General features: G+C 37.1%; 11 protein-coding genes across 11 annotated transcripts; 3 read left to right on the forward strand and 8 right to left on the reverse strand.

Moving 5' to 3' along the window:
- Nucleotides 1–3: 3 nt before the first annotated feature.
- Nucleotides 4–1,860, reverse strand: FDP41_000830 (uncharacterized protein; the record flags this gene model as incomplete). The annotated part of the gene is made up of 1 exon (XM_044712139.1): nt 4–1,860. One exon carries the CDS (start codon nt 1,858–1,860, stop codon nt 4–6), a length of 1,857 nt encoding a protein of 618 aa, XP_044569644.1.
- Nucleotides 1,861–2,007: 147 nt separating this feature from the next.
- FDP41_000831 (uncharacterized protein) lies at nt 2,008–2,970 on the reverse strand (the record flags this gene model as incomplete). The annotated part of the gene is made up of 1 exon (XM_044712150.1): nt 2,008–2,970. The coding sequence occupies one exon, from the start codon at nt 2,968–2,970 to the stop codon at nt 2,008–2,010; it is 963 nt and encodes a 320-aa protein (XP_044569645.1).
- A 756-nt stretch (nt 2,971–3,726) lies between these two features.
- FDP41_000832 (uncharacterized protein) lies at nt 3,727–5,865 on the reverse strand (the record flags this gene model as incomplete). The annotated part of the gene is made up of 1 exon (XM_044712161.1): nt 3,727–5,865. The coding sequence occupies one exon, from the start codon at nt 5,863–5,865 to the stop codon at nt 3,727–3,729; it is 2,139 nt and encodes a 712-aa protein (XP_044569646.1).
- A 167-nt stretch (nt 5,866–6,032) lies between these two features.
- FDP41_000833 (uncharacterized protein) lies at nt 6,033–8,198 on the reverse strand (the record flags this gene model as incomplete). Its single annotated transcript, XM_044712172.1, has 1 exon — nt 6,033–8,198. One exon carries the CDS (start codon nt 8,196–8,198, stop codon nt 6,033–6,035), a length of 2,166 nt encoding a protein of 721 aa, XP_044569647.1.
- Nucleotides 8,199–8,519: 321 nt separating this feature from the next.
- FDP41_000834 (uncharacterized protein) lies at nt 8,520–9,186 on the reverse strand (the record flags this gene model as incomplete). The annotated part of the gene is made up of 2 exons (XM_044712182.1): nt 8,520–8,542; nt 8,775–9,186. The coding sequence occupies 2 exons, from the start codon at nt 9,184–9,186 to the stop codon at nt 8,520–8,522; spliced, it is 435 nt and encodes a 144-aa protein (XP_044569648.1).
- Nucleotides 9,187–9,408: 222 nt separating this feature from the next.
- On the forward strand, nt 9,409–12,888 carry FDP41_000835 (uncharacterized protein; the record flags this gene model as incomplete). Its single annotated transcript, XM_044712193.1, has 1 exon — nt 9,409–12,888. The coding sequence occupies one exon, from the start codon at nt 9,409–9,411 to the stop codon at nt 12,886–12,888; it is 3,480 nt and encodes a 1,159-aa protein (XP_044569649.1).
- Nucleotides 12,889–13,950: 1,062 nt separating this feature from the next.
- On the reverse strand, nt 13,951–17,755 carry FDP41_000836 (uncharacterized protein; the record flags this gene model as incomplete). Its single annotated transcript, XM_044712204.1, has 3 exons — nt 13,951–16,685; nt 16,987–17,103; nt 17,707–17,755. 3 exons carry the CDS (start codon nt 17,753–17,755, stop codon nt 13,951–13,953), a joined length of 2,901 nt encoding a protein of 966 aa, XP_044569650.1.
- A 603-nt stretch (nt 17,756–18,358) lies between these two features.
- On the reverse strand, nt 18,359–19,603 carry FDP41_000837 (uncharacterized protein; the record flags this gene model as incomplete). Its single annotated transcript, XM_044712215.1, has 1 exon — nt 18,359–19,603. The coding sequence occupies one exon, from the start codon at nt 19,601–19,603 to the stop codon at nt 18,359–18,361; it is 1,245 nt and encodes a 414-aa protein (XP_044569651.1).
- Nucleotides 19,604–20,299: 696 nt separating this feature from the next.
- Nucleotides 20,300–21,526, forward strand: FDP41_000838 (uncharacterized protein; the record flags this gene model as incomplete). The annotated part of the gene is made up of 5 exons (XM_044712226.1): nt 20,300–20,359; nt 20,510–20,642; nt 20,909–20,986; nt 21,042–21,269; nt 21,402–21,526. The coding sequence occupies 5 exons, from the start codon at nt 20,300–20,302 to the stop codon at nt 21,524–21,526; spliced, it is 624 nt and encodes a 207-aa protein (XP_044569652.1).
- Nucleotides 21,527–21,680: 154 nt separating this feature from the next.
- Nucleotides 21,681–24,010, reverse strand: FDP41_000839 (uncharacterized protein; the record flags this gene model as incomplete). Its single annotated transcript, XM_044712237.1, has 6 exons — nt 21,681–22,072; nt 22,192–22,296; nt 22,384–22,580; nt 22,656–23,022; nt 23,157–23,528; nt 23,758–24,010. The coding sequence occupies 6 exons, from the start codon at nt 24,008–24,010 to the stop codon at nt 21,681–21,683; spliced, it is 1,686 nt and encodes a 561-aa protein (XP_044569653.1).
- Nucleotides 24,011–24,731: 721 nt separating this feature from the next.
- FDP41_000840 (uncharacterized protein) lies at nt 24,732–26,270 on the forward strand (the record flags this gene model as incomplete). The annotated part of the gene is made up of 1 exon (XM_044712249.1): nt 24,732–26,270. One exon carries the CDS (start codon nt 24,732–24,734, stop codon nt 26,268–26,270), a length of 1,539 nt encoding a protein of 512 aa, XP_044569654.1.
- Between the last annotated feature and the right edge of the window lie 199 nt (nt 26,271–26,469).

Genomic DNA, 26,469 nt, shown 5'->3' on the forward strand with positions numbered 1-26,469 from the left:
AAATCAAACCGTTTCATCATAATCTTCTTTTGCACTAGTGTCTTTCACACGCACTGGTTTTCCAAGAATGAGGTCATTAGGATCAATCTTGATAGGAGATAAGGCTACATTGTTCATACCCTGTGAAGATTGTTCCAAAATTGAAATATCCACAAAATTAAACGGTAATGATTGCAAATGCGTGGAAATAAGCTTGACATCGTTGGGAGAGAGAGAGTATGTGAAGCGCTCCTTGCAAATGGAATTCACTTCCATGGTTGGGCCTTCCAATTCAATTTCAACACTCGATCCATTTCGTTTCAATACGACATCTACATAAGAATTTTGTTTAGAATTTTCACTGCTGCCACTCCAATCAGATTTCAGTTGCAATAAGAGAGGTACCGTGACTATATGGTCAGCTACAGATCCAATCTTTAGCTTGATAAAACTTTTGTCATTGGTTTTCCAGTAGCAATTACTTTGCTTGGTGCGAATGAAATGAATTTTCTTGCCATACATTTCATAACAAACAGGGTAATCATCATTTAAGGAAGGCTCAAACATGTGTGGTGTACAATATGAGAATTGTTCATTCTTCCACGACAGTGTGACATCTGTAATTTCGTTTTCATGTGTAATGGTATGATAAATTTCATAAATATCTACTTTGTTTCCTATTTTCAATAAATATACGGATTTTTCATTGTTACTTTTTTCCAAAATTGTATTGTAGAGCTCTTCAATTTTCTTGTTGCATGCAGTATTGAATTTTTTCCCTCTTAAATGCTTTGAAAAGTTCGATGAATCCAAATTATAATTTTTACAAAATAAGTTTTGAGATTTTCCATTTCCAATCCAATATAAATTGAAAAAGCTTGTCAAAAGTTCATAACTTGGATTCGGAATAACTTTCAAGGTGGTTATTTCAATTTGTGTAGGAGCAGAGTTGAGTGAAGAAGAGCTGTCGTTGACCGCATTAGATTTGTTTCTTCGAGAAAGAGGAGTGTACACGGGCTGTGACAAAAATGTTCTCAATTCGTTGGGAGTTGCTACTCGAATACAATCTCTGTTTGCAATTCTTAATTGTTCTGATAACTCATCTGCAAAATGATCCTTCGTTACCACAATGAACACAACTTCCTTGTCAGGCAATTTGAGAGACAAATGAGTATGAAGAGATCCAATGAGTAATGTCAAACATGTATCGGCGGCATCTTTTTTCTTGGTAGTGGAATGCATGATTGAAAACCATGGTTGTTTTTCAAATCCCATGAGACCTTCATTCACTACTCCATTTGCAAACACAGCCACCACTTGAATAATGTTTTTTGAAAAACTAGAAAGTCCTTCAAGTGAAAAATCCGCTGATAAATTGTCTCCATCCATAAAAATTACAAATTTCATTTCATGATATAATTTTTGAAAAGCGTGAAATGTCCTTTCCACAATTTTTGCTTTAATCCTTTCCCAATCCCATGCGATATCATATTGATATAAAAATGTAAAATAATCTTTTGAAACAATCTCATAGTTTTCTTCCAATCGGATCAAGTGTTTCAATAAAGCAAATCTTCCGGTAATGTATTTCTCTCGTCCTTCCAACATTCCATTAAAAGTTTCCTTCTGTAAACCATTTTCCTCACAAAACGTTGCTGGAATTCGATGGATCACTTTTTGGAGGACTTCGGAACGAGACATGAGTAAATACTTTTCAATGGCCGGAGGTAAATCTAAAGGTTGTTGTAAAAATCCTTGTTGTAGTAGTGGTGATTGCGGTTGAGAAAAAGGAGAATTCATGGGAGTGTTGTTAGGAGTGGTGGGAGTGGTGGGATGGCTGCTTGTAGAAGTGCTTCCGATGATTGGCTTTAGAGAAGACATTTTTTCTTCATACACACTTGATGCACACAAAAGGAATTCCAGCTGAGGATCCAATCTGCATCTGGCCATTGTAGTTTGTGACATCCGCCACGAAAGAGGCGACGAGGACTTGGATTTCTGGCAAATTGTTGAGCTTTATTTATACAGCTAATTGGGCTTTGACACACGCTGTAATTTGGAGTTTAAGTTTGTCCAATTTTCCTTGTAGGATTTCATTACTTTTTTGGCAGTTGTGAAGAGCGCTATTTTTGGATAGTGGTTGTTGCAGATGATCTTATCAGTAACTGGAATCACAGCACACCCTACAAGTTTCAAGGATTTGTTGTAAAGAAAATGGTCGAAGCAGTTTTTGCCAGTTGTGGTATTGTTTGAATCAGGATCATAATATAGGAAGTCAATCTTGTCAACTTCATCTACAAGTTGATAATATGTATTAAAATCACCCGCTATCACCACATGTTTATCTTTACATATATTCTTGATAGTCTTGAAAATACCACGCAGTTCTCTCTTCCTTATCTCGAGTCCTTTAACCCCATCTCTTCCCTTTCTAGACAAATGTACATTAAGAAATATCACGTTGGAGAGCTCCACATATTGGCATCTGTATTTCTGAAGTATCTCAAATCTCTGAAGTGATTGTTCATTTAGAGGCATCTGTGTTCCTTTACATAAACCTTTCTTTTCCAAGACAACAAATGTCTCTGCACAACATGTTTTGCCAGTGGGTATTCTAGCAGAATGGTAAATATGAGTTTCCTTCAAAGGTCCCAGTTTGTCTTGAACGTTCTTGAATCCAACCTCTTGCAATACAATGTAATCAAGAGGAGCGAAAAGGTGATAGTACGTCTTCATACAATATTCAAACCGTGCCTTCGTGATACGGTTATTATTGCTCCCAAGGTTCCAAGTCAAAGCAGAAAATATGTTTTGGATGATGGTTGCTTGATTGGCTTGGCCTTCGTCATCATGATGATTCAACACCTTCTGATCACGAGATTGACCTGAGCAGTTTTCATCTCTTGTTGTTTGTGTGTGATCATGTACTTCTTTATGGCTTGTGGTGTTTCTGATTTGAATTTCATTGATGTTGCTGATGTGAGTAGACATTGTTGATAGTGTCAATAGATAATAATAAGAAAAGGTGTGGTAGATTTTTTTGAGAGTGCAAGCTGAGAGATATATTCATTGTGGTGAGAAGCACAGTGCTGTCTGAATGCCTGTCAGTGAAAAGACAATTTTAACCTTGCAAAATTGTATCTCCCGAAAGGTTCTGCTGGAGCAATACGCAGTGACTTTGTTGATGCAGCGCTGAAGGTTTGAATGTCTCTCAAGATTCAATAATTTTCGGTCTGCAAATGACGCTGGTGACGTTGATAACTTTGATTGAGCAGGAGGGTCGTTCACACCATGTCATTGTATTGTTTAATAGGACTCACTGCTGTATTGTTCGTTGTAAATCTTCAGCACAACATTTTGGTGCTCACAAAGATTTCCATTTCCATCGTTAGAGTGTATTAGTTGTGTTTGTTGAACAGTAGAGGCTCCACGAAATTTTGTAATTCATGTTGGATTTAATTGTTGAAACTAGGCGTTGAGAATGTGTATTGTCATTTTTTTTGATGAGAAAACCAAAGGCGCCAGTCAACGTCGATTAGAGTCACCTGTCAAACAACCAATCAATGAGAATGACGGATAGAAGCAGATGATTGGATGACAGTCGTCGGTGTGTTGTTCACACATAAGTCGAATGAAATGCAGGGAAGAATTGAGCAAACTAATCTACCTGATTGTGGAGGTAAAGAATGTTCCAGAAAAAGAAAACTTGGAGAAATGCTGTTTGTTATTCAAGATCCAACACATTATTCACTGAGTTTTCTTCTCTCTTGATTTCAACCAATGCAATAATAATAACTTCTTCAATTTCACAACACCCCAAACCACAAGTTTCACAACAAGTCCCATAAGTATCCCATAAAAGGTAATAATGTCCAACCAGTAATATTGATACCATGTCAAATGATGATCTGTTAAGGTCCATGAGGATAAATCACCATCAAGTTCCAGCATCATTTCAATGACATTAACCACTTTTTTCATTCCTCCTGAATATTTCATGATGGTTTTCACTTTTTTCACAGTGGACTGATAGTTCCTACTCTCGAGTGGTGAATAGAGTAATTTCTGAATGGCATTTGACATTTTCTCAATAGAATAACTTTCACCTTTTGCAGTATATAACGAAATTCCAACTCCAAATTCTTGAATGGCGTTTGAAATTCGTACATGATCAAACGAGAAGGGCATTCCTATTAAGAGTTTTCCAAAATAAAGAGCTTCTGCAACAGAATTTGCTCCACAATGTGTCAAGAATATCTTAATCTTATCCAAAGAGAGAAGTCCTCTCTGAGGTACAAATCCTTTCAATAAACGAAATCGAGGATGTGTCAGTAATGAGGTCAAACTCATCGTTGTCCAATCATGGTTATTACCGTTTTTGGTACTTTCTTCCAACAATGAATGAAATGTTTGCATATTATTTGTTCCCAATGAGAGTAGTATGGAAATGTGTGAATTTCCCTCAATAGAAACCATCATTGAGTTGATAAATTTCAGCAACTCGTCACGATCCATGACTGTGGTGGATCCCAAAATGGAAAGCATGACATCCTGTTGAGAGTGGATCCAATCCAATAATCCATAATAACCACTCTCTGTTTGTGAAACATCCACATTGAGTTGTTGCAATCGTTCCAATTCATTCTTGATGTGATTTTCATGAATAAAAGGTCCCACAAGAAAAGTGTTCAATTGTTGACTGCTTTTTGATGCGAACTCAAATCCAAAACTATAAATTTGAAATCTTGCACAAGTTTGTTCACTCAACAAGTGCTCATCCAATGAAGAGTATTCTTCCATTTTTGAAATTAATTGTATTCCAAAAAGCATTTCTTTCCACGCCAAATATGGCATGACTGTCAAACGTTTCCAAGGATTTGTGAAATATTCCAACTTGTCAGCACTATATGAAGGATAATGAAACAAATTATGAGGAAGTACTGTTCCATAAATTTTAGAACACGACACTTGACTCTTTGCAACAATTCCCTGTATCGCGAAAAATGCTAAATCCACATTCACATGTGCAAATAAAGTTTGAGAAGGATCATTCTTAATTCGAACAAATCGTTTCACATATTTGCCTCCTCTCTGTGAAGTTTGTTCTGGAGAATAATACTTCAATTGTTCCAATCGACCTTTTCGATCAGTAAATGGTATCACTTTTTGAATGGAACGAGTTGAAAAGTATTCAACAGGATGATCCTCAATTTCCACAAGTTCCAAATGTTCAATTAACAATTTTTCAATGGGACGAATGGCTTTTTCAAATCCCTTCTCAACACCTTGATGAATATTGCTTTGTGAGGCTTGTTGCATCAATTGCTTGTAGTGTTCGGGTCGAAAGAATTCTTCTTCGTGACCTTTTGGTTTTGTGGATGTTATAAACTTGACATGAATTTTCTTGTCATTTTGGGATTGTAAATGACATGATTGGTTCAACATTCTTGTTTTTTCATCATTATTAGGATCATTCTGTTCAGGATCAATTTGTTGACAAGAATACCATTGTTTCAAACGAGGATCAGCACCCAATGCAACATCCAATGTCATCAAGGTAATATTCGAAACGAGAGGACTTTTCGAAAGAGAATCCATTAACTCGATTTGAGAAAGGACATGTCCTGGATATGGAAGTGAAAGAATCAAGACATTTCGTGAGAGGAGAGGAGAAGGAACTGATGATGATTCTTGTTGTTTTAGGAAGATGGAATGGTTGAAATCAATAGTCGTGGTGGTGGAGGTGTCGCCAAGAATAGCAGAATGGCAAGGACGAATGAATGAACAACGTGTGAAACACAGGACCACCAACCCTACCATCATCATCATCATCTGGAATGATGAAACTATGGATGGATGACAAATAAGCTGAGATGGTTTCAACATTTTTTAAAAGATTTCTTTTTCGACCCAATGAAGCATACTATTGATTCTTTTTATGGTTGTTTTTTTCTAAAAAGTATCTTGAATTCCTCTCACACATATATTATTTAGATCACAAAAATGTCCTTCTTGCAAAGGATTGAATGAGAGAAAGGATCCTCACATGTTCTTTACACAGTTTGTGTGGTTGTTTGTGTGGTTGTTGGTACTGATGCAACACCGCCACCACCATTATTCACCACTCGATCCAAAGTCTCTCGATACACATGAATGGAAGGTGCCAACGCCACTGCCTTTTCCAACATGGCAATTGCTTTGTTTCGATCACCCTTTTCCAACACTAATCCTCGATAGTAATACATTTGTCGATTGGGTGGAGCCAAACAACTTGCCTTATCAAAATATTGCAATGCCTTGTCGTGGTCTGAATTTTCAAACCAAAATCTTCCAAAATAGAAATACACATCGGGGGATTGAGGTGACAATTCCAATGCCTTTTCAAACATTTGTAATGCTTTTTCTTTTGATTTTTCTTGTTCGTAATAATATAATCCAAAATAGCAATAGAGTGAACCAAAGGCAGGAGCTAAATAAAAAGCACGTGAAAACATGTTGAGAGCTTCTGCATATTTTCCTCGTTCGTACAACACTTCACCTAAATTGGCAAAAATCACTGGATTTTTCAAGTCATGTTTCAATGCCTTACTATAGTAATAAGTGGCCTTATCGAGTTGTCCCATGTTAAATAAACAAACACCTAAACTATTGTATCCTTCAGCAAATGTTTCATCAATTTCCAAAGTTTTTTCATACAAAGCAATGGCATGATAATACATTCCAACGCGTTGATAAAGACCTGCCAATTGGAAATAGGCTTCCAAATTGGTTGGATTCAATCTCAAACTCTTTCCGTAATAGGTGAAAATATTCTTAATGGCATTCTTTCGTTCCATTTGTGTGACATTGGAATCATCGGCCGTGTAGAAACTTGTCAATTGATGTTCATGTTCCATGAAAATATCCATCTCCATGTCAGATTCTAAATGTGCAAGAATGTCTTCAGCACTGACATTAGTCAAATGTGCTCCAGCACTTGAAACAGTGGTTCTTCGTCCTTTAAAGTCATCCATTTCGAAATCTCTAACAATGGAAGGTCGATGATTGAGTAATAATGAGTGTGAATTCATCTCTGTTGAAGCATTTTGTTTTTCACTGTTATTTGGTTTTTCACTGTTTGCAGCATTTCCAGTACTCGTCGAAGATGACAAGGATTTTGCATTCGATTCACCATTCTCACTCTCATGAATCAAATGCTCAACTTTATGTTGTCCTGAGAGTGATTGTGAAGTCATGTCACGTGACACTAAGGGATCATTTCTCGAAGTCATGTTACTTGGCTTACTGTTTGTTCCAAATACTTGACTTGAATTTAACATTTGTTGAACTTTTTCAATGTACATCTTCTCCCAAACAATTCCAATATTAAAATACAACACACTCACATCAAAGGCATTATTATTGGTCATTAGCATGTGACTAGTTGCCTTTTCAAATAATTCCAATGCTTTGACAAGTGAATTTTTTCGTTCCTGACGCTGAGCTTTTGAAGCATAAATTAATGCCAAAAAGTAATTTTTGAGCGATTTGAATACTGACAAATTATTGTCATGAGTGGCTTTTGGAGCAGGTGGAAAGGAAGACTTTTTTTTGGTAATTGTTGATTGTTCTTCTGAGGTGTTGAATGGGTCCATAATTGGAATTGTTGTGGTGGTGGTGTTGTGTGCAGAGGACAAGACATCCGTTTGTTGTTGTTGTTGAGAGATGGCAGAAATGTTCATTTCATTATTGGAGTTGTTGTTGTTGCTGGTGTTGTTGGTTTGTGGTGAGGGTGATGATGAGGGTGGTGGTGAAACGACTTGAGTTGTTTTCTCATTGTCATGATGATTCTCGTCATGATTCGTTCGGGTGATCACCTCCTGCTGAATGTTTTCTTCTGTGCTGATGGTGGTGGTGGTGGTTGAGTGATGCTTTACTTGAACATTCACATCCTCATGGGATACAATGGAACTAGTTGTTGTTGTTTGGTTGCCATCATGTTGTTCTGGATGAGTCATGATGGATTGCTTCTCATGTGGGTTGGGAAGTTGTTGTTCTTTCATGGCAAGTTGAGTTGCTAACAATTGGTCTTCTTCTTCTTCATGGAAGACGGAGGAGGTATTTGCTGATGAAGTGGAAGGATTCGTTGGTGTCAATGCTACGGTCGCAATATCCACACCACCTCCAGTAGTGGTGGCAGTGGTGGCAGTGGTGGGTGATGAGGTGCTGTCTAGAGACATTTTTTGAAAAGTGTTTTTGTGGTTGGTTTGAGTAAATGATGATAATTGACAGTTGTCGCTCTACTTTTGGGGAAAGGAGATTGTTAAAAATGTTTTGGCTCACACCAAATCGCCTCAACCATCCACACCGGACCTGGTCACATATAGAGGTATCTCCTCGGTTTAAAAGCTAGGGTTGAGTTTATTGTCAAGTTTGTAAATCAACAACAGTGAGAAGAGTGCGAAAGAAGCTAGAGGAATTATAATAAATAGAGTGTTCAAATGAGAATTCATCATGAGAAAGCCGAATCAGCAAATTGAATAGAGTTCTGTTTTCCGAAGTTAACGAGCTTCAAATTGGATTTCTGTAAACATGTTTCAAATTGAGCAACAATTCATTACAAAAAGAACATTTCCGAACAGTCAATATTGAATCATCCATTGTTCAATTTAAATTCATCCATTCAAAACCAAAAAATAATCATAACAACGAAATATAATTATGGTAATCGTACATACAATGGTAAAAATATTTCACAAATTATTTGAGTCAATTATTTACCAATTATCCCACATCATTATCTTAGTGATACTTACTTCTTGTTGTTCTTTGCTTATACAAAATACGATAACCACATTCTCTACAACGAATCACATCATCTTGTTTGATTGTATTCAATTTAGCACAGTGTCCGCACACATAAGTGACGGCAACAATTTTCTCACGTCTTCCACTAGGTACAGTTGGTTGTGTGGTGGTTACAGCGGCCGATGATGAGGCTGTTCTTGCTTGATAATCGGTTTCTTGGAATGGATTTGGTGTTGCTACAGGACTCATAGCAGCACCTCCAGGACTCAGTCCCGAAGGAGAAGTGGTCATGGGTGGAGATGGAGACAGGGCACCCCCGGGAGAGTATTGGGAATAACCATAATTTCCAGGTGTTTGAACCGTTCCCGGAGAGGTGTAATTTGTTGGTGAGTATCCTGTTGTTGGAGAAGAATAGGACATTGTTTTTCAAAGGTAGAAAAATAGGAATGTGATGATGAGGATAAGAATATTTTTTTCTCTAAAGCTTTTTGGTGAAATTTGTGAACACTCCAAAATCCTCTAGATTTTACACTAGCACACAGAATAACAGTTGTTGATAAATTTTTTTTCTAGCACATCCATCAAATATCGGGCGTGTAGTTGGTGGAAAAATCCTTCGTGTACCGGACCACAAACGGAACAATGATTACAAGAACTCTTCTTCTTTTTTCCAGCCTTGTAGAAGACGAAGATGATGAATCTTATCACCCAGAATCAGATCAAAATAGTGACGATGAAATGGAATTTGATGAAGAAGAAATAGTAGAACCTAGAAGAGGTGATGAAATAATCAACACTATTATTCACCTTCTACTAAAGTGTGAAAACGAATTCAATATTGTGCTAGGAGATTTCAATATCAACACAAGGAAACCACAAAATTCGAGAGAAAAAGAATGGAAAGAACTTATTGAGTGTTTTCAACTCAAAGAACTAATCATCCCAGAAAACTATACATATATCAGAAAAGTTGTCAACACTTTTCAGAAATCACGACCTGATCATATCTTCGTTTCAAATAATATTAGAATAATCAGAGAAATAATTCTACCACCTATATCCAAAAATGATCATCTACCATTCTATATTGACATTGAGTTCGAAACAGATTATTGTTGGAGAAACTTTATCTCTAGGAAAGATATGAATAAAATATCAACAACATTGAACCAATCACACTATGATTCATTTGAGGCACTCCAAAAAGACATATCAGAAATGGTTAACAATTTTTCATTCAAAGACGATAAAACCAATCTCAAATACATTAACACAACTAATAAGAAAGAAATTAAAACCAAAGAAATAGAACTTCTCAATCTTGTAACACAAGAAAATGGTCAAAATACTGATGAAATTGAAAAACTAAGAAATAATATCAAAGTATTATATAAGGAAACTGGAGCTGATATCAAAACGAAACTAAGTGAAAATTTCAACAAACATGACAGCTCAATGATTTACCAATTTGACAAACATCTAAAAGAAAAATCAATAGATTGGAAAGATATCAAATTCTCTGAAGAAGATATTGTGCATCACTTTGAAACAAAATTTACTTCAATATCCAAATCATCAGACTTTGAAAATCCATCATCAACCGTCAAGAAAGGGCCAAAAATACCACAAATAAGCCTTAAAAAAGTCAAAGAGGCGATTTCGAGAATGAAATCCAATACACCTGGCCTAGACTCAATATCTTTCCAAATTATACGTAATCTCAAAGACGAACATCTACAACTTATTGCTGACCAATTTGAAAAATGTATTCAACAAGGAAATATTCCTGAAGAATGGAAATCTGGTTGGGTTAAATTACTCCCCAAAAGAGACGTCCAAAAACTAAATGATATTAGACCCATAACTATTCTCCCAATATATTACAGAATACTTTTCAACATAATTGCATACGAATTAAGACAATGGGCTTCCAAACACATCAATCTAAGGCAACAGGCCTTTATCTCACACAGAAACACAATGAATCACGGATTATTACTTTCATCTTTAACCAAAAAGAACAAATCGTCATTCCTATTGGTAAATTTAGACATTGAAGGTGCTTACGATTCCGTTGAAAACCATATTATTGAAAAAGCTCTCACGTATTGTAAGTTTCCAGAGGAGTTGAAATCTTTCATACTAAATTCATATAAGAATCAAACGTTACAATTAGAAATTAATCAGCATCTCTCAAGACCATTCACAAAAACAAGAGGAATACCACAAGGATGCCCTCTAGCTCCTCTTATATATGATTGTATTACTCAACTCATAATTGACAAATGTATACAACAATGGAAAATATCAATCAAACCAACCAAGCTTAATATTAACGATATTGGATTACTCTGCTTCGCTGATGACATTAATTTTATTGCAAACAGGTATTGCAATTATAACGAAAGACTTGATAATATTTCAAAATGGCTCGGCCAATTAAGCCTAAAAATTAATCCTTCAAAATCCATGGCAACCACTCTCCCAACTAAAAGCACAATGAAACCAATGATAGAGGGTACAATTATACCAAGATTCAAAAACCTTCGAGTGCTTGATCATTATCCTTGGGATGACTCTACTCTAAATGAAGATATTGAAAAAAGAATCCTCCAATTTCAACTCTCACTCAAATATATTCCACTGAAAAGAATGGAGATAACAAATATTAAGAAAGTAATCTTTGCCAAATGTACTAGTTTATTTACACACATTTTACGAACAAATTATATTCCTGAAACGCTTGTTGATAGAATCAACATTGAAGTAAGAAAAGCAATAAGAAAGAAAATTTTCATGCATAATGCTAGTCCAACAAACTATTTTCACCTCCCAATCACCTATGGTGGATTAGGTATTCCAAGTTTCGACATCTTTGCTGATGAAATTAGAATCAAAACAGCCCTTTATCTTATTAACAATGAGAACGAACTCCTTAGAGAAGTCTATTCAGAAGGAATTAAATATGAAAATTCGATTTTTAAGGAAATGAATAGATCAATGAAGAAATACAAGATCAAACCTCAACAATTTAATAATGATGAAAATCTTCCAAAACTCAAAGGAAAGAATTTTACTATTTACACTGACGGATCAAATCTAAACAATTCAACAGGTTTCGGCTTCACCGCCAAAGTCAACAATTCCCAAGAAACCCAAGAATTCTCGTACAAAATTAACAGTGAATACTCACATAACGTCGCTGAATTGTCAGCTATACTCACATCACTAAAGATACTTCCACCTAAATCCAAGGCAAAAATTCACACAGATAGTGAAATATCCATCCACATCTTGAAAAACAAAGCCTATAATGGAATGTTTAACTGCTTTAAACATGAATATCATAAGGTCATTCAACAATCCAAACTGAATATTCAACTAATCAAAGTTAAAGGACACGTCAACGAAGGAAATATCAAAGCTGATGAATTAGAAAAGAAAGGAGCTCAAGAGCACAACTATTTTGACATTAGGAAACTTTTTTCAAACCAAACCATCCTTACTACATCAAATACCATTATTTTCGACATCAAAAAATCCATACAAAAGAAACGTTACGAAGTAATGTTTAGCCAATTTGATAGAGATAATTCCAGTCTACACCTTACCAAGAACTGGTCATCTATCAATCTGAAATTCATCAAATCTAAAATTGACACAGAGACTAAATGGTCAATCTGGAGAAATCTGACAAGTAATCATATCAAACAACATAAGGAAAGACAATGCGCTCACTGCAAATGCCCCGGAACCCTAAAACATTTTATATACTATTGCCCTAACACTCAATGTTTTAGGGACTTTTTCTACACAAAATTCCTAGAAATTACATCAATACGATGCATCCTCAACGATTATCAAGAATCAAGATACTGTGATAGAAGAAAATTTTTCATCATCCACCATGACGGAGTAATGATTCGAGATACTCAAATACTCAACCTTAAAAATTTACCAAATATTTACCAAAATTGGCCTGAAATCCAAATAATTCTCACCTTACTAGTTGGTAAATGTCACATCAAATACTATGAAAACTCAAGATTCAAAAAACCATTTCAAAAACAATCCCCAATCCTCACGGATTTACCAGCACCAATGGTGCTAACAATAAACTAATTGGATTTTTTCCAGCCTTCGTAACGCAATACTTGTAGCAAATCTTCCCTTTTTCTGCTCTGGACATTGCAAAGTAACAAGATAGAAATTTGTTTAGGTCCTCATGATTGAATGATTGTTCCCACCGGGCAGAGTATTTCAATTTATTTCCAATCCTATTTCTTGATGTTACTGGTAATAAAGATCTACCTCGAGTCCCTTCGTTGCTCAACATGTTGTCGACTCTTAATTGTCTTCTCTGGTTCATGTTGTCGAGAAAAAGTTGTTCAACCTCATCATCAAACAACAACTTAAAACAATTTAAAGGTGTAACATCAAGAAGAGTTCCTTTGAAACGACCTTTTTCATAATCTTTGGTGTAGTGATGTTCGGGTACTATTGTTATTCCTTGTCTTGTAGTGAATGAATCATTGTCGTTAACTGTGTAGTGACAATAGTGAACGTTTGACAAGCCCTCCTATTAAGTGTAAATTGAATTTGAACATTTGCCATTTGTAACACCGACAGATGAAATGCAAAACATTTTCACTACAATCCTCCAAAACAATGTTGTTTTGTTGATGAAAGGCTCGTCCCTGGTAGTGACTTGTAAAATCTCGAGGAAATATTCTTACACTTGCCCTGTAGCACGTGAGCATAAAAATTCAGGAATGGGTTTATTGAATAATAATAATAACGGATAGATAATGCGGAGCTCGACTCAATAATCCGACGAATGTATGTTGTTGTTTGGGTGTTTGGGGATGTCATGAACTAAATGATTCAATTAATGATAGCAGCAGTTGAGCAACAAATCACAATAGGATGTCACTTTGAACGAGAAACGAAACAAATACTTCAATGTGTAGAGGTTTCTTCTTCAGGTAACATGAATTGTGGTTTGAACGACATTTTCTCAAACATGGTGGTAGTTTTATTCATGCTATTCGTGTCGATTTAGACGATTGTTGTGATATCACCACCATTTATCTTTAAGGGGATGGAAACATCAAGCGGTAAAGGTGGCTAGTGTGTAAAAAAAGTATACGATTATTATCAAATTTTAATTATTGTTGAAATGCATTATCTCGTTGTTTTTGGCCTTAAATCATCGTCATCTTCAAGGAAATTTTCCTCAAAACCACCACCTGCATTCTCCAGCTTACTCGTAATTCCACCAAGATTCAATGTTAAATTAGTTTTCGATTTGGATCCAAACATGCCAGGTTTCAACATAAAAGTTGGATTCTTACTTTCGGTGGGTGTCTCTGCTGTTCTTGAGGTTCTTCGAGAGCTCGATGTGGTCAATGTTTTGGTCACTTGTATGATACAAAAGAGAGTCGTTGGATGCACCGTGTAGACACGGAGTGAGGAACCCATTTTTTGTTCCTTATATTCACACGACATTTCTGTACTACCTTGAAAGCTTTGACCATAATAATTTCCTCCTGTTCTCAGTATAGTATTGTCATTGGTCAATAATACGGTAAATCCACCTCCACAGAAAACTCTTCTCAACATGTACGAAGAAGAGAGATCAATTTTTTGGAATTCATTTTTGGGAGAATAACTTCCATTACCTAATTGACCTAAATCTCCTTTTCCACATGCCCACAGTTCTCCATTCAGGGTTAATACCATGGTGTGTTGAGCACCACATGCAAGATCCTTAATGGTTTGTCTTTCAAATGGAAGACTGGGTGGATTTTCAAATTCAGATCTTTCCAGTGGAAGTGCATATCCCAATTGTGAAAATTGATTATTTCCAGTGCTGTAAAATACATCGAAATTACCATTCAGAGTGGCAACGATGCAGGTATGAGCTCTGCCACATGCCACAAATTTAAAATCCACATATTTCTTCTCCTCATCGGAATAGTCTTCTCCAAAATCGAATTTAATCTTTTTCAGAAATCCATAACAATCTAAGGTCGTTCCATCACCGAGTTGACCATTACTGTTGTTTCCAGAAACAAGGACTTCTTGTTGTGACGTCACAATCAAAAAGTGATCCGAGAAGGGCGATGTTCCGAATAATTTAATCTTTTTTCCTTCCAATTCTTCATCTTGCAATCTCTTGAAATAGCATGAACTACGTTCTCCACACATGTATATTTCATCATCTTTGGTTAGAATGAAAGAATTATTTCGACTGCAATAAATACTCTTAATTTCGAAGGGAGGCATTGTTTTCTCGGAACTAGAGGCACCTCTTGCAGTTTGTGGTGTCGTTTGTTGTGCAATATCTTTCAAAAAATCTAATTGAACTCGAGCATCATTCATGGCTTCTGATTTTAACCTGGGAATGACCAGATCTTTTGGATTGGCATTACTGGTCTTTCTTTGTTTAATGAGCATGGAACCAAATGGTTTCAAACCTCCACTATGTCTCTTATGAGTTTCATCATCCAATGAACCAATCAAGTCATCCTCACTCATTGGAGTCATGGATGGATCACTTCCAATGCTGTCAAAATCAAAACTTCCCATACTTCGACCACTGCTGTGACCTATAGAGGAAACACGTTCTGTGACGGCTGCTGAGTGACCACCACCATCACCGCCACTCGAACCACCACTACCACTACTCAACGTTTTCACACTATTCGTGTTAATGGTGGGAATTCCAGAAGAGTCGTTTCGACGGTGAGTGGGTGGAATGGCATCGCTATTTCGACGAAGAGTACTACTGTTACTCAAGCTATTATTATTACCATTCGTAGCAGTTAATTCGGAGGATCCTCCTGATGAAATGATAATATTGGGAGAGGTGTTAAAACTGCTGCTTAATGAAGAGTCGTCTCCATGTTGATGAATATTCACACGTTCATTGTTTTCACCACTCACACTCAATTGCACTTCTTCTCCGTCCATGGTGGATATAATTTGTGATGAGGAAATTCCAGAACCAACTTCTGTTTGAGGTGATGTGACATTGGCAATGTTCTGATGATGAGTCGATGATTTTTTGTGTTTTCTCCCCTTGCTCGAATCAAAAAGATAATCATAATGTGTGGTTGCTGAAAGTGGAGTTGCACTCGATGGATTGCTTTGGTTGTTGTTCGTGATGTTGTTGTTATTCAGCACAATACTGTTGAGAGTAGAATCCCGATCCAAGCTCTCGGAACCCATTGGAGATTCAGAAGAATTCGAGCCTTCGATTGGTGAATTGACTCGATTCCCAATGACATTTTCTGAAGTGATGAGATAGGTATCGGTGGTGACAGGAGCACTCGAAGAAATAATACTAGAAGAATCATTTGTTGTTGTCGCTGAGTTACCACCATCCGTCAATGCATCCGCACCGCCTGAAGTAGGTCGTTTCCTTCGTTGTAATTCCAAAAAATCATTGGCAGCCACATCTTGTGACGTCGATTCAAATAATCTTCCTAAGGGTGATTTTTTCCCAGGTGTTTGTTTTTTGAGTGAAGTCGATGACAATCTCATCGATCCAAACTGTGAGAGTGTGGAAAGCATACCAAGTCCATTATTAGAATCCTCTTGAGGAAGATTTGGTAAGGTAGCAGGAGAAGTAGTAGTCGAATCCAAAGTGGTTGTTGTTGTTGTTGAAGCAGTAGCAGAAGTAGTAGTGGTTGTAGTGGCGGTGACAGAATTTTTTCCCAACAAATTGGGAGTGGTCGAAGTGGTGGGTGTGGAGACAAAAGCATTACTGCTGCCACTGTCATAGGAACCAAATTTTCGATGATGAAGAAGATGTGAAAAATCAACACGTGTTAATTTGGTGATTTCTTCCACGTTTTTACCCATTCCTAATTTACCATAGGCATTACTTCCACAGACATAGAGTTCATTGGTTTCTGGTGTGTGTGCGTGCACGTGTGGTTTTGAGATGCATTCATTAAAGATGATGTAATGATTGTATTTTCAATTATTTGTGATATACATGATGCAGAATGTTCATTCATGAGTGGTGAGAGATGATGATATTCAAAGTCATATTGTCATGATGCACAAGGTCATTCATGATAATGCATTCAGTGTTCGGAAAGCATGTTGTTTTCATTGAGATCGTGAAAGATTTCGAACAATGTCAAGGAAAAATCAAATTGGAGAATAAGTGTGATCTCAAAGTGTGTCACCATCTTTTCAAATACATACCTGTTAAAATCAATGTGTGATCATATCCAACTGCAACTTGTTGAATGGCAACTTCTGGTGGAAGTTTGGGTTCAATCAACTTTTTCGTTGGCTTGTTGTTTCCCGTACAGAGTTGACCTATTGGAATGATGATTCAATGATAGATTTGAATAATTATGAATTATAGAAATTCAATGATAGATTTGAATAATTATGAGAGGGGTCGATGTTGAGTATGGATGGTTCATTCAAATGTGACAAAGGTTCATTGCAGAAAATTTGTGTTTGACGGATGACAAAAGCATTAAAAAGTACACGTCGATAAAGGTTCATCGAATGTGGTGGTGGTTTTTCCAAATCATTCAAGTGTATACAAGCACCATTCAACAAGTTATAGTTGTTGCATCATCATCATGATTGGAACACAACATCAAAGGACGGAACGGGTTCATAGGTCCGTCATCATCATCACATTTACCGTAAATCATCATCATCGTCCATTAAAAAATCATCGTGATAGATTCGTTCGTTGTGGATAGGTGTTTGTGTTCAATCATTGAGTTTGTTATTGTCCACATCATCCAATAATAATAATTTGAAATCATTATTTGAAACAAGTTGTAGGTGGTCATCATCATGTGATCATTTAGAAAAAGTCGAGAAAAAGATCAATCACAGTTTGGTTGGTCGGATTTGTGTGAGCTCCTTTCATGCCAACAAAACAAATCAACGACAACTTACCAAAGTCATTATCTCCACTGACAAGCAGTGACCTCTGTTTCACCTCCATTATTTTTTAAAATTTGATTTTTGACAAGCCGAGGCAAATGAAGAAGTTTTTATCTCAAAACAAAATGTCAAGTAATACTCTCATGACATGTTCATTTCATACGAAAAGGTTAGAATTCTAAATCTTTATTGTGAATAAACAAGAATGCAAACTGGTCTTGACAAAGGAGTCATCGTGTGTTGTCTTACTGGGATAATTGTGCATCCTGTTTCAACACTGATGTTTGAGAAGTTCTAACATGGTCAAATGAGTGCATGAATGGTGTTAAACCCAATAATGATTTAAAGAGATTTGTAACGCCTTAATTGAATGTCAGCATGCTTTACAAAATATTACATAACAGTCATAATAAACAGCAAGATGGTGGTTTTAGAGACAATTTGACATCTAGGGGTTGAAAATGGTTTCAACCAAATACGGTGGTACATTTCGACAAGCCAAATGATGCGGAATTGGGTTGAAAATGGTTTCAACAACAATCCAAATATTGCACGTTCCTTCTAAATGTTCCATTATTGTATGATTACTAATTGATGTGAACTCAAATCATTTCAACCGTGACTCTTAAGTATGGATGGACTTCTCTAAGCATGCCGAGTCATGTCACTTCTCGTTGTGAACATGCTGTTCTTCACGAGGGCTTGTTGGCGGAGTACTCATAGGACTATCCGTTTGTTTTTGAATTCGTTTCACCACTCGTGCTGCTGCGGTGCCTTTTCTTGTAATACTTCCGGCCGATACAATTTGTGGTTTGCTTGCGATGGTACTAGCAGATTCAGGAGGAGTAGTGGGTGACAATGAATCGTTACTGAGTACTCGAACCACTTTGACAGGAGTTTTTCGTTTGACGGTGCCAGGAGTTCCTGGAGAGCTATTTGAGTTGTTATTTAAGGAATTGGCCTCAATGGAATTCAATAGTGGTGGTTCTGAGGAGGTTCTGGTTGCATTGATGTCATCATCATCATCATCATGCTTTAAAGACAGACATTCTGAGTTTGTATTTTCCAATTTCACTGTGACCTTATTCACGTTGAAAGGAATTGCAAGTCTTGGTGAATTATTGGTACTACTGCCACCACTACTACTTCGTGAATTCAAATTGAGAGATTTAATTTTCTCACTCACAAGCCAAACCAAACCATGTAACACTTCATCCATCTCAAATCCATACAAGACAGACTTGACACAAGCAGTCTGCAACAACCATTTCTTATTATTATCATGAGCGTATCGCATTAATAATTCAGCCACTTCACAAACACCATCCATTTGTCGTGGAGAGCATTGTGGTGTAATAGTGATCCAGTGAATAATACTATTACTATTTATGTTACTACTATTACTATAACCAACACGATGATGATGTGAGGATGAGGATGATTCATGTAATAGGTTTTGTTCAAGTTTCTTGATGGCATTCTCTTTGGCTTCATTCATCAAGGCAAGAGGATCCAATCGTTTCGCTTCTTGCAAAAAGTGAAGCAATAGGATCGGATCGTAATGATTATGACCGGTTAGGCATTGTTGAGTGATGGGTGAGGGAGGAGTATTTCCTTGATGATGATGAGAAAAAGAGAGAGGCTGATGTAGGAATGAAGGAGAACAAGAGGATGGAATCAACGAAGAAGAAGAAGAAGAAGAATGGATTTGAATACTCGTACTGAGTGGACTGCCATTCGTGTTTGCAAAAGAAGAAGGTGATGATGATGATTGTTGTAGGAGAGTATGTTGTAGATAGGAATGATTGAAATCACTACTATTACTTCCGCTGCTCATCCTAGGACTCATGGAAGAAGTAATAAGTTGTTGTTGTTGTTGATATCCACCACCACCACTCCAATCGGTCATGAGGATGTCGAGCACAGAGATGATGAATCCTTTAAAAAAAATTAGGTTGTAATATAAAACAATGATGTGGTCTGATGACAATCAAGATGATCTTCAATGGATGATCAACACTACCATCAAGGATCAGTGCCTTCAAATGCAAGTTCAAATAAAACGGACTCAAACGGTTGGGTGAGGTGGTCAATTGAATTCACTCTTCTGAAAGGAAAGTAGAAATTTTTTTCAAAGTGATGATGAGATCTCACAATTCCTTTTGTGGAAGGCCAAACAGTATGTGCTAATGAGAGTTCACTGCAATATCGAATGCACCTTCAATACTTTTTTCCATTAGTATAACGAAGCATTGAAAATTCTTTTGTAATCTTCTAAAAGTCATTCACCAATGAAGGAGTGAAAGCACTGCTATGCGAGATGGATCCAAAGGGACTAGTTCAATACAGCATGCTGTATTCTGTCTTTCAAAATGAAACTTCAGGTCAATTCACCAATGATTTACATTTTGTTGTGTCGACAGCAAGATCCTTCCTTAGCGCACACACTTTTGAGTTTCTCCTCAACTTGGTGCTTGAAGGAGTTGCGAAACTCCGATGCGGTTCCAAAATATTCATTTTCAAACCGAAAATTCAATAAAAAAATTCCTTTCCAGTCTCTCAGTTGTTGTCGTTGTCCTTTTTTTTCAACATCCCCATCATCATTATGGCTTCCCGCAAAGAGTTATTGAAAATCATTGTCCTCGGAGATTCGGGTGTTGGAAAGGTAGGTCTTTGAATATCATTCCGAGCTCTCGGAGTGAATGTATTCTTTTTTGATCATCTTTTGAATTTCTCTCATGATGATGATCTTTTTGTGAATCTTTTGCAAAACTTGGATTCGTTTGGAATTCAATCCACCTTTTGGTGATTACAGACTTCTCTCATGAATCAATACGTTAATAACAAGTTCAGCAATCAATATAAAGCAACCATTGGAGCAGATTTTTTGACAAAGGAAATTATGATTGAAGATACATGTTGTTCTTTATCCATTTGGGATACTGCAGGTAAATATTGTTGTTGTGCAAATGGTATTATTGTTGAAATAATGTCATAATTCTTTGTTTGTTAATGGAATGGATGGTGCTATGAATGTCGTCATGATTCTCATGTCACTCCTAATGGTCACTCATATACTCTAATGTTGAACCAATTATGCATATGATTTTTCAATCTTTTGTGCTCTCCTTATGATGGTGAATCATTCATCATGCAACAACGTTATATATTGTGAAATTATCACAAAATCCACTTTCTTAATTCACCATTACAGGACAAGAACGATTTCACTCATTGGGATTTGCTTTTTTCAGAGGTTCAGATGCTTGTGTATTAGTATTTGACGCAACCAGTAAGTTTTTCGAAAAATCGCTTTTCAAATATTGTCATCACATCCCATTCTAAAGCTCAAAAAACATTTGATAATATTAATAATTGGAGAGATGAATTCTTGTTACAAACAGGACCATCAGATCCTGAGAATTTTCCATTTGTATTGATTGGAAACAAGATTGATTTGGAGCAACAAAGAGCTGTGCAACAAAAACAGGCACTCGCATGGTGCAAGAGTAAAGGCAATATTCCATACTTTGAATGCAGTGCAAAAGATGGCACCAATGTTGAGCATGCTTTTGGTAAGTTTTAAAAGTTGTGACACTTTGAAAGATATGGCTTAACAAGAACATATTTGGCGAATCACTATTACGGACTGCATCGATATGGATCATGTGAAAAACCCTTGTTCATGAATTGACCTCTCATTGCAGTGACGGTGGCTCGAAAGGCCCTTGCAAATGCTAAAGATTCAAATGGTGTCACAGAAGGAGCAAATACTTTAGGTAACATTGATGACGAGCCAACTCCAAGACCAAATAATGGATGTGCATGCTAACCATAATCGTGGCCACTATGGTGATACCATATTATGTTCCTTTGTAAATATAACAACAAATCAACAATAAATTGTGAAGTTTTATATTGCAAGAAGGGTCACGTCATTCACAAACACCACCTTGTGGTTGTGTCACACTAGTGGATTGATTGCCTTATTCGTTAAAATTAAGGGCAGCTGTGAATTTGGTCTTCTCCAAGTCATCTACTCCTTTTTCTTCGCCTTCATCGCCGATTCGACAAATTTCATGTAGAAGGGCGTCATCACGGTTCAAACTAAAGAATAAATCTCTGTCGAATCGTTGGTTTTCAGTGATCAATCTGGTTGCGAGCTTATCAATTGCAACTGTAGCTAAAACTGTCTGAATGAAAGCATCAATCAAATTGTCGACACCCAGACCCAACTTGGAAAAGTCTTTTCTGTCACAAATGATTAATCTTTTTTGATCAGTGTCCCATTTATCTTGTCCAAGCTTGATCGATAAATTGGTACCCAACATGTCCCACGAGTCTTTTCCTTCAATGTCGTCAGTTAGTGGGCTCTTTGCTGTGCGTGTTTTTGAATTGAACAAGATTAAAATTGCACAATTAGTTAGAAAACACATATTTGTGAATATTCAAAATGTAAATCCAATATTGATCTTTTTCATCTTTTCAAAGACATACCTTTTCTTGCATACAGAGCAACAGGTGAAAATCCTCCTTTTGCAAAATCATACATGATCATCATTCTTAAATCAGCCACATAAATATTTCTCTTTGAGTCGGGTACTGTAAAGTTATGGTCATCACGATAGGTTTCAAGAATTTCAATTAATAATATTACATTAGTATTTTAACAGCCTCTCTCAAACCTACCTGTTCCAACATGATACAATTGTCCTTGATGTGTGTGTGAAGACCATTTCGAATTTCCAATTAAAGATTGCACAATAAATTGGTCATAACGATCTTCAGTTTTCATAAACTCTTCCAATTCTTGTGGTGAAGTTATTGTCCACACACCTTGGCCGCCATTAGAATAAGGATTCTTAACCACTGCATATCCACCAAAACTATTTTGAAAAAATTTAAACGAATGAACATGACAGGTTACTGGAATTGTCACAACAAAACGTGAAGCCACTTACGATTCAACCCAAATGGGAACAATTTTCTTTTCGACGTCTCTGATTGTTCTTGGAGTATTGAGACGAATTCCATAACCATTGTATTGACTGTTCAAAAAGTCGTATGCCTTAGCAGCCAATAATTTGTTTCGTCCTCCTGCCAGACAACAAATCACTGGGTTCATGATCATGGTACGAATTTTAGAAACGGGTAGTCTGTCCCATGGTCGTTGTGTGACATAACGGAAACATCCACGGATATTGATCCAGTTGTTGTCCTTGTCACGAATTTGCAAAATTTGACCATTGTCTACAAAACGAACTGGTGGATCCTTGTCGCTTGCAAGGTATTCCACCAAATAAACAGTCTCTCCGAAAACATCGGCCACTGTTCCAAGAATGAAACCATATCAAAGTGTCACAATGAGTAAAATTGCATCAGGAAATGTCGTATTGATTCATTCATAGATTGTTTTCAAAGTTTCATCACCAAAAAATTAGCACGGAAACAACAAAACTTACTTGTTGCAGCATAGCCACTAGTTTCCATCTTATTCTTATCATAAATGACAGCTAATTTTCCATTGGGAACTGTATTGCTTCCGAGTTGTTTTTCGTGTTCTTCCAACATGGGTTTAAAAGTTTTTTCAATAAGAGTTCTGTAACCACCATGATCGTCATGCATATTGAGCACTGGCATAGATTTTTGTCCACTTGGACAACTGTTAGTTTCAATGAGGACCATCTTTCTCAAACCTTGAGAATTGGTGACATTGAATAAATCAGCTCCGGACCAGTGAAAGAATTTGGGTTTGTAGGAAAGGAGTTCAGTGAGATGTTTTTCATCAACTTGAGGGTTCAAATGAAGATAACGCTTTAAAATTCTTGAATTTCCTATTGTTTGTTGTCACATTAAAGAGTGCATCAATCAGAACAGAAGTCATATTGTTCCGAAAATAGAATTGTCACAAGAGTCAAACCCAACCAATGAGTCACGATGCCAAAAAAGATCAATATGATATTAATTCATGGATTTCCATTCAAATTTGACCACCATATTGTGTGAAGGGTAATACAATGTTCATACGTTCATACAACGAATCTCACTCGAATATCAACTTACCTAACATCATAAAATCGCTCACAATTTCACTCACTTGGGCGTTGATTGTTTTTGGATAAAAGTGACTGTCGGAATCAAACGAGTCTTTACTCACTGGAACAACTTTGTCCTTCGTGGCAAAAGCCTTTGGCTGCTCATTCACTCCAGCAACCAATCGGTTATGAAGATCATCCTGATTATTATTATTATTTGAGGATGAGCCTTCCTCGCCTCCAGATCCGTTATGAAAGATGGTCTTGATGATGCTACTCATGTTGATACAAGGTGAAACTGTTCGCTGATTTGGATGTTTGTACAATCATAATATTAGGATGAATTCATAAGAGTCACAGCAACAAATGTCAGCCAAACAATTAGATCAAGACCTGGTGGTACCTACTGTCGAGAGTCGTGAAGTGAACGGGATCCGAGTGGAGTACTCTGATTTTTTTTTCTTGTTGTTCTCCCTCTGAAGAAAAGCCTTTCTTTTCCAAATCGGTTCATTGGACAACACACTCACTTTGCTTCAACAAGAAGCGATCACGACGTGGGGACCTAAAAAGTTAACTCGAGAAAACTTCAAGATGACCGACTTGCATCCAGCATGCTATCGAGAAAGAGGAGGTGATGATGGCTCTACGGAATGGAACGAAACACCTTCTCGCGAAAGACTAAGGCGACTACGCTCAAAGTATGAATTTCCTAAAAAAATATTTTGAAGCGCGGCAAGCAATTTCCAAATCACATCATCATCATCTTCAGAGTAATTGTGCTTGTCATCTTGGCCTTAATATCTGAATTTTGTGTTCCAGCCTGATTATTATCAAGTAGGTGAGATTGATCCGTGTTCTTTGACAAGAACCTTCGATTGGACAGATATATTTCAAATGGGCGGTTATCCGAGTTCGGGCATGGTCCCTGCGGCCTCCAACAGCAACAGCCAAAAATCATCGAGAGGATCTATCAACAACAACAACAACAACAACGACTCCCCAATGTTCCTCTCGAATCCGTCTTCAACAACACGAGCTTCAAAATCTCAAAGCGAATCCACATTATTTACCATTCCTAATAAGCGAGCTACGAGTAGTGGAAAGGAGGGATCGGGAACAATGACCCAATCCTTAAGCCGTCTTTTAAATCAACCTGCAATTCTTGCAAACACAGAAAACTACTATGAGGATGACGACAAGTCAGACGCCTTTGCATTAGATCCAGATGGCATGTATTCCAAAACCAACAACACGACCATATCCTCAAGATCGCGCCAAAGTAGCAACAATTCCAACAACAGCCCACTCTATCACAACTCCACTTCTCCCTACCCTTCCATCTCCTATTCTTCCAATTCGACCTCACAAACTAGTCTTTCATCATCCCCACAACAACAACAGCAATTTTCAAACGTCTCTGTCTCCATATCGTTGGAAGGAGAAATACTGTCGGGGCAACATTCATTAAGTACCACATCATTGAGGAGAAAGAGCCGACCTGCTCCCATTCAAACCGATTCGGATACGTCTCCTTCGGGAAGTCGAGGAATGAGGCCAGTCATTATGGACAATCCAAACTATCTTCAGACTGGAGACGATGGCGGTTCCTTAATGGTGGTACCCCTCATGCATTCGAATTCGGTGCGTATGAAGAAAAAACAGACCAGTCCTAATGAAATTGATGACATCCTCAACACTACCTCCAATCCTAATGGGAAAAACCATTTGTCAAATATCCCAAACAGTAAATCTCAAATTTCGACTGGAAAAGAAAAGGTCTCCAGATTGGGCCAAACCATCAGTAACCAGATCAGAATTTCCGACGAAGACGAGGAAGAAGGAATTCGGCAGGTTCATTCATTCAACTCTTCGTCGAGGAATAGAAGCACATCAAAGAAAAAGTCACAGAAAATATCTCAAGAAATGGATGACTACATCGATTCCATTCTGAAAAAGAAGGGGAAATCTGCAGATGACTTGTGTAATGACACGGAAGGAGAAATCAATGATTTTAGAGAGACCAATCTGCCAATTCTTGTTGGACAAGAACCTGTCATGTACCATCCAAATCCGAATGATTTAGGATATCTTGGCAGACGTCGTAAGAGTACAGTAGCCTATGAGCAAGAGAATCCAGAACAACACGCCGTTGAACTTGAAAATGTCTTTCGAAGAACTAGATCCACCATTAATACAAAAAATATCGCCTTACCAGCCGCAGGTGAACAACAAGTTGAAATACCAGTTCCTGAGACGAGTGTGCAACCTGTGAATAATCCAATGATTGTAGTGTCAGGAGGAGCAAAACTATTGAGAAAGGACAAATCTCTCTACGCTGTTGGTGGTGTCATCAATGAAAAAAAGAAAATTGAGCTCGAAAAACGGAGACGAAAGACCATCAATCGATCTAAGGTTGTGGGTAAAATTGGACCCCTTATAACAGTGGATTCTGATTCTGAGAGCGAGGAGGAGGATCGCCCCGATGACACGAGTACTCAGTATGATCTCCAAACAGAGTATTGTGAAGGAGAGGAATATTAACACTCTTCAGGTTTTGGTTGAGTCAAGCCTTATAACACCATTTTGTAATTCTTGATCATGTAAATACCCTAGGGTTTATCAACATCATTTTAAATGAGCTATGTGCAAATGCTTTCCATAGTTTTCCGAAATTAAATTTTTAAAGTCATCAAGTTCATCCACAGAAAAGATAATTGTCACTACACCATTCTCTTATGCA

The sequence above is a fragment of the Naegleria fowleri genome, assembly GCF_008403515.1.
Source record: "Naegleria fowleri strain ATCC 30894 chromosome Unknown tig2, whole genome shotgun sequence".
NCBI classification, from domain to species: domain Eukaryota; phylum Heterolobosea; class Eutetramitea; order Acrasida; family Naegleriidae; genus Naegleria; species Naegleria fowleri.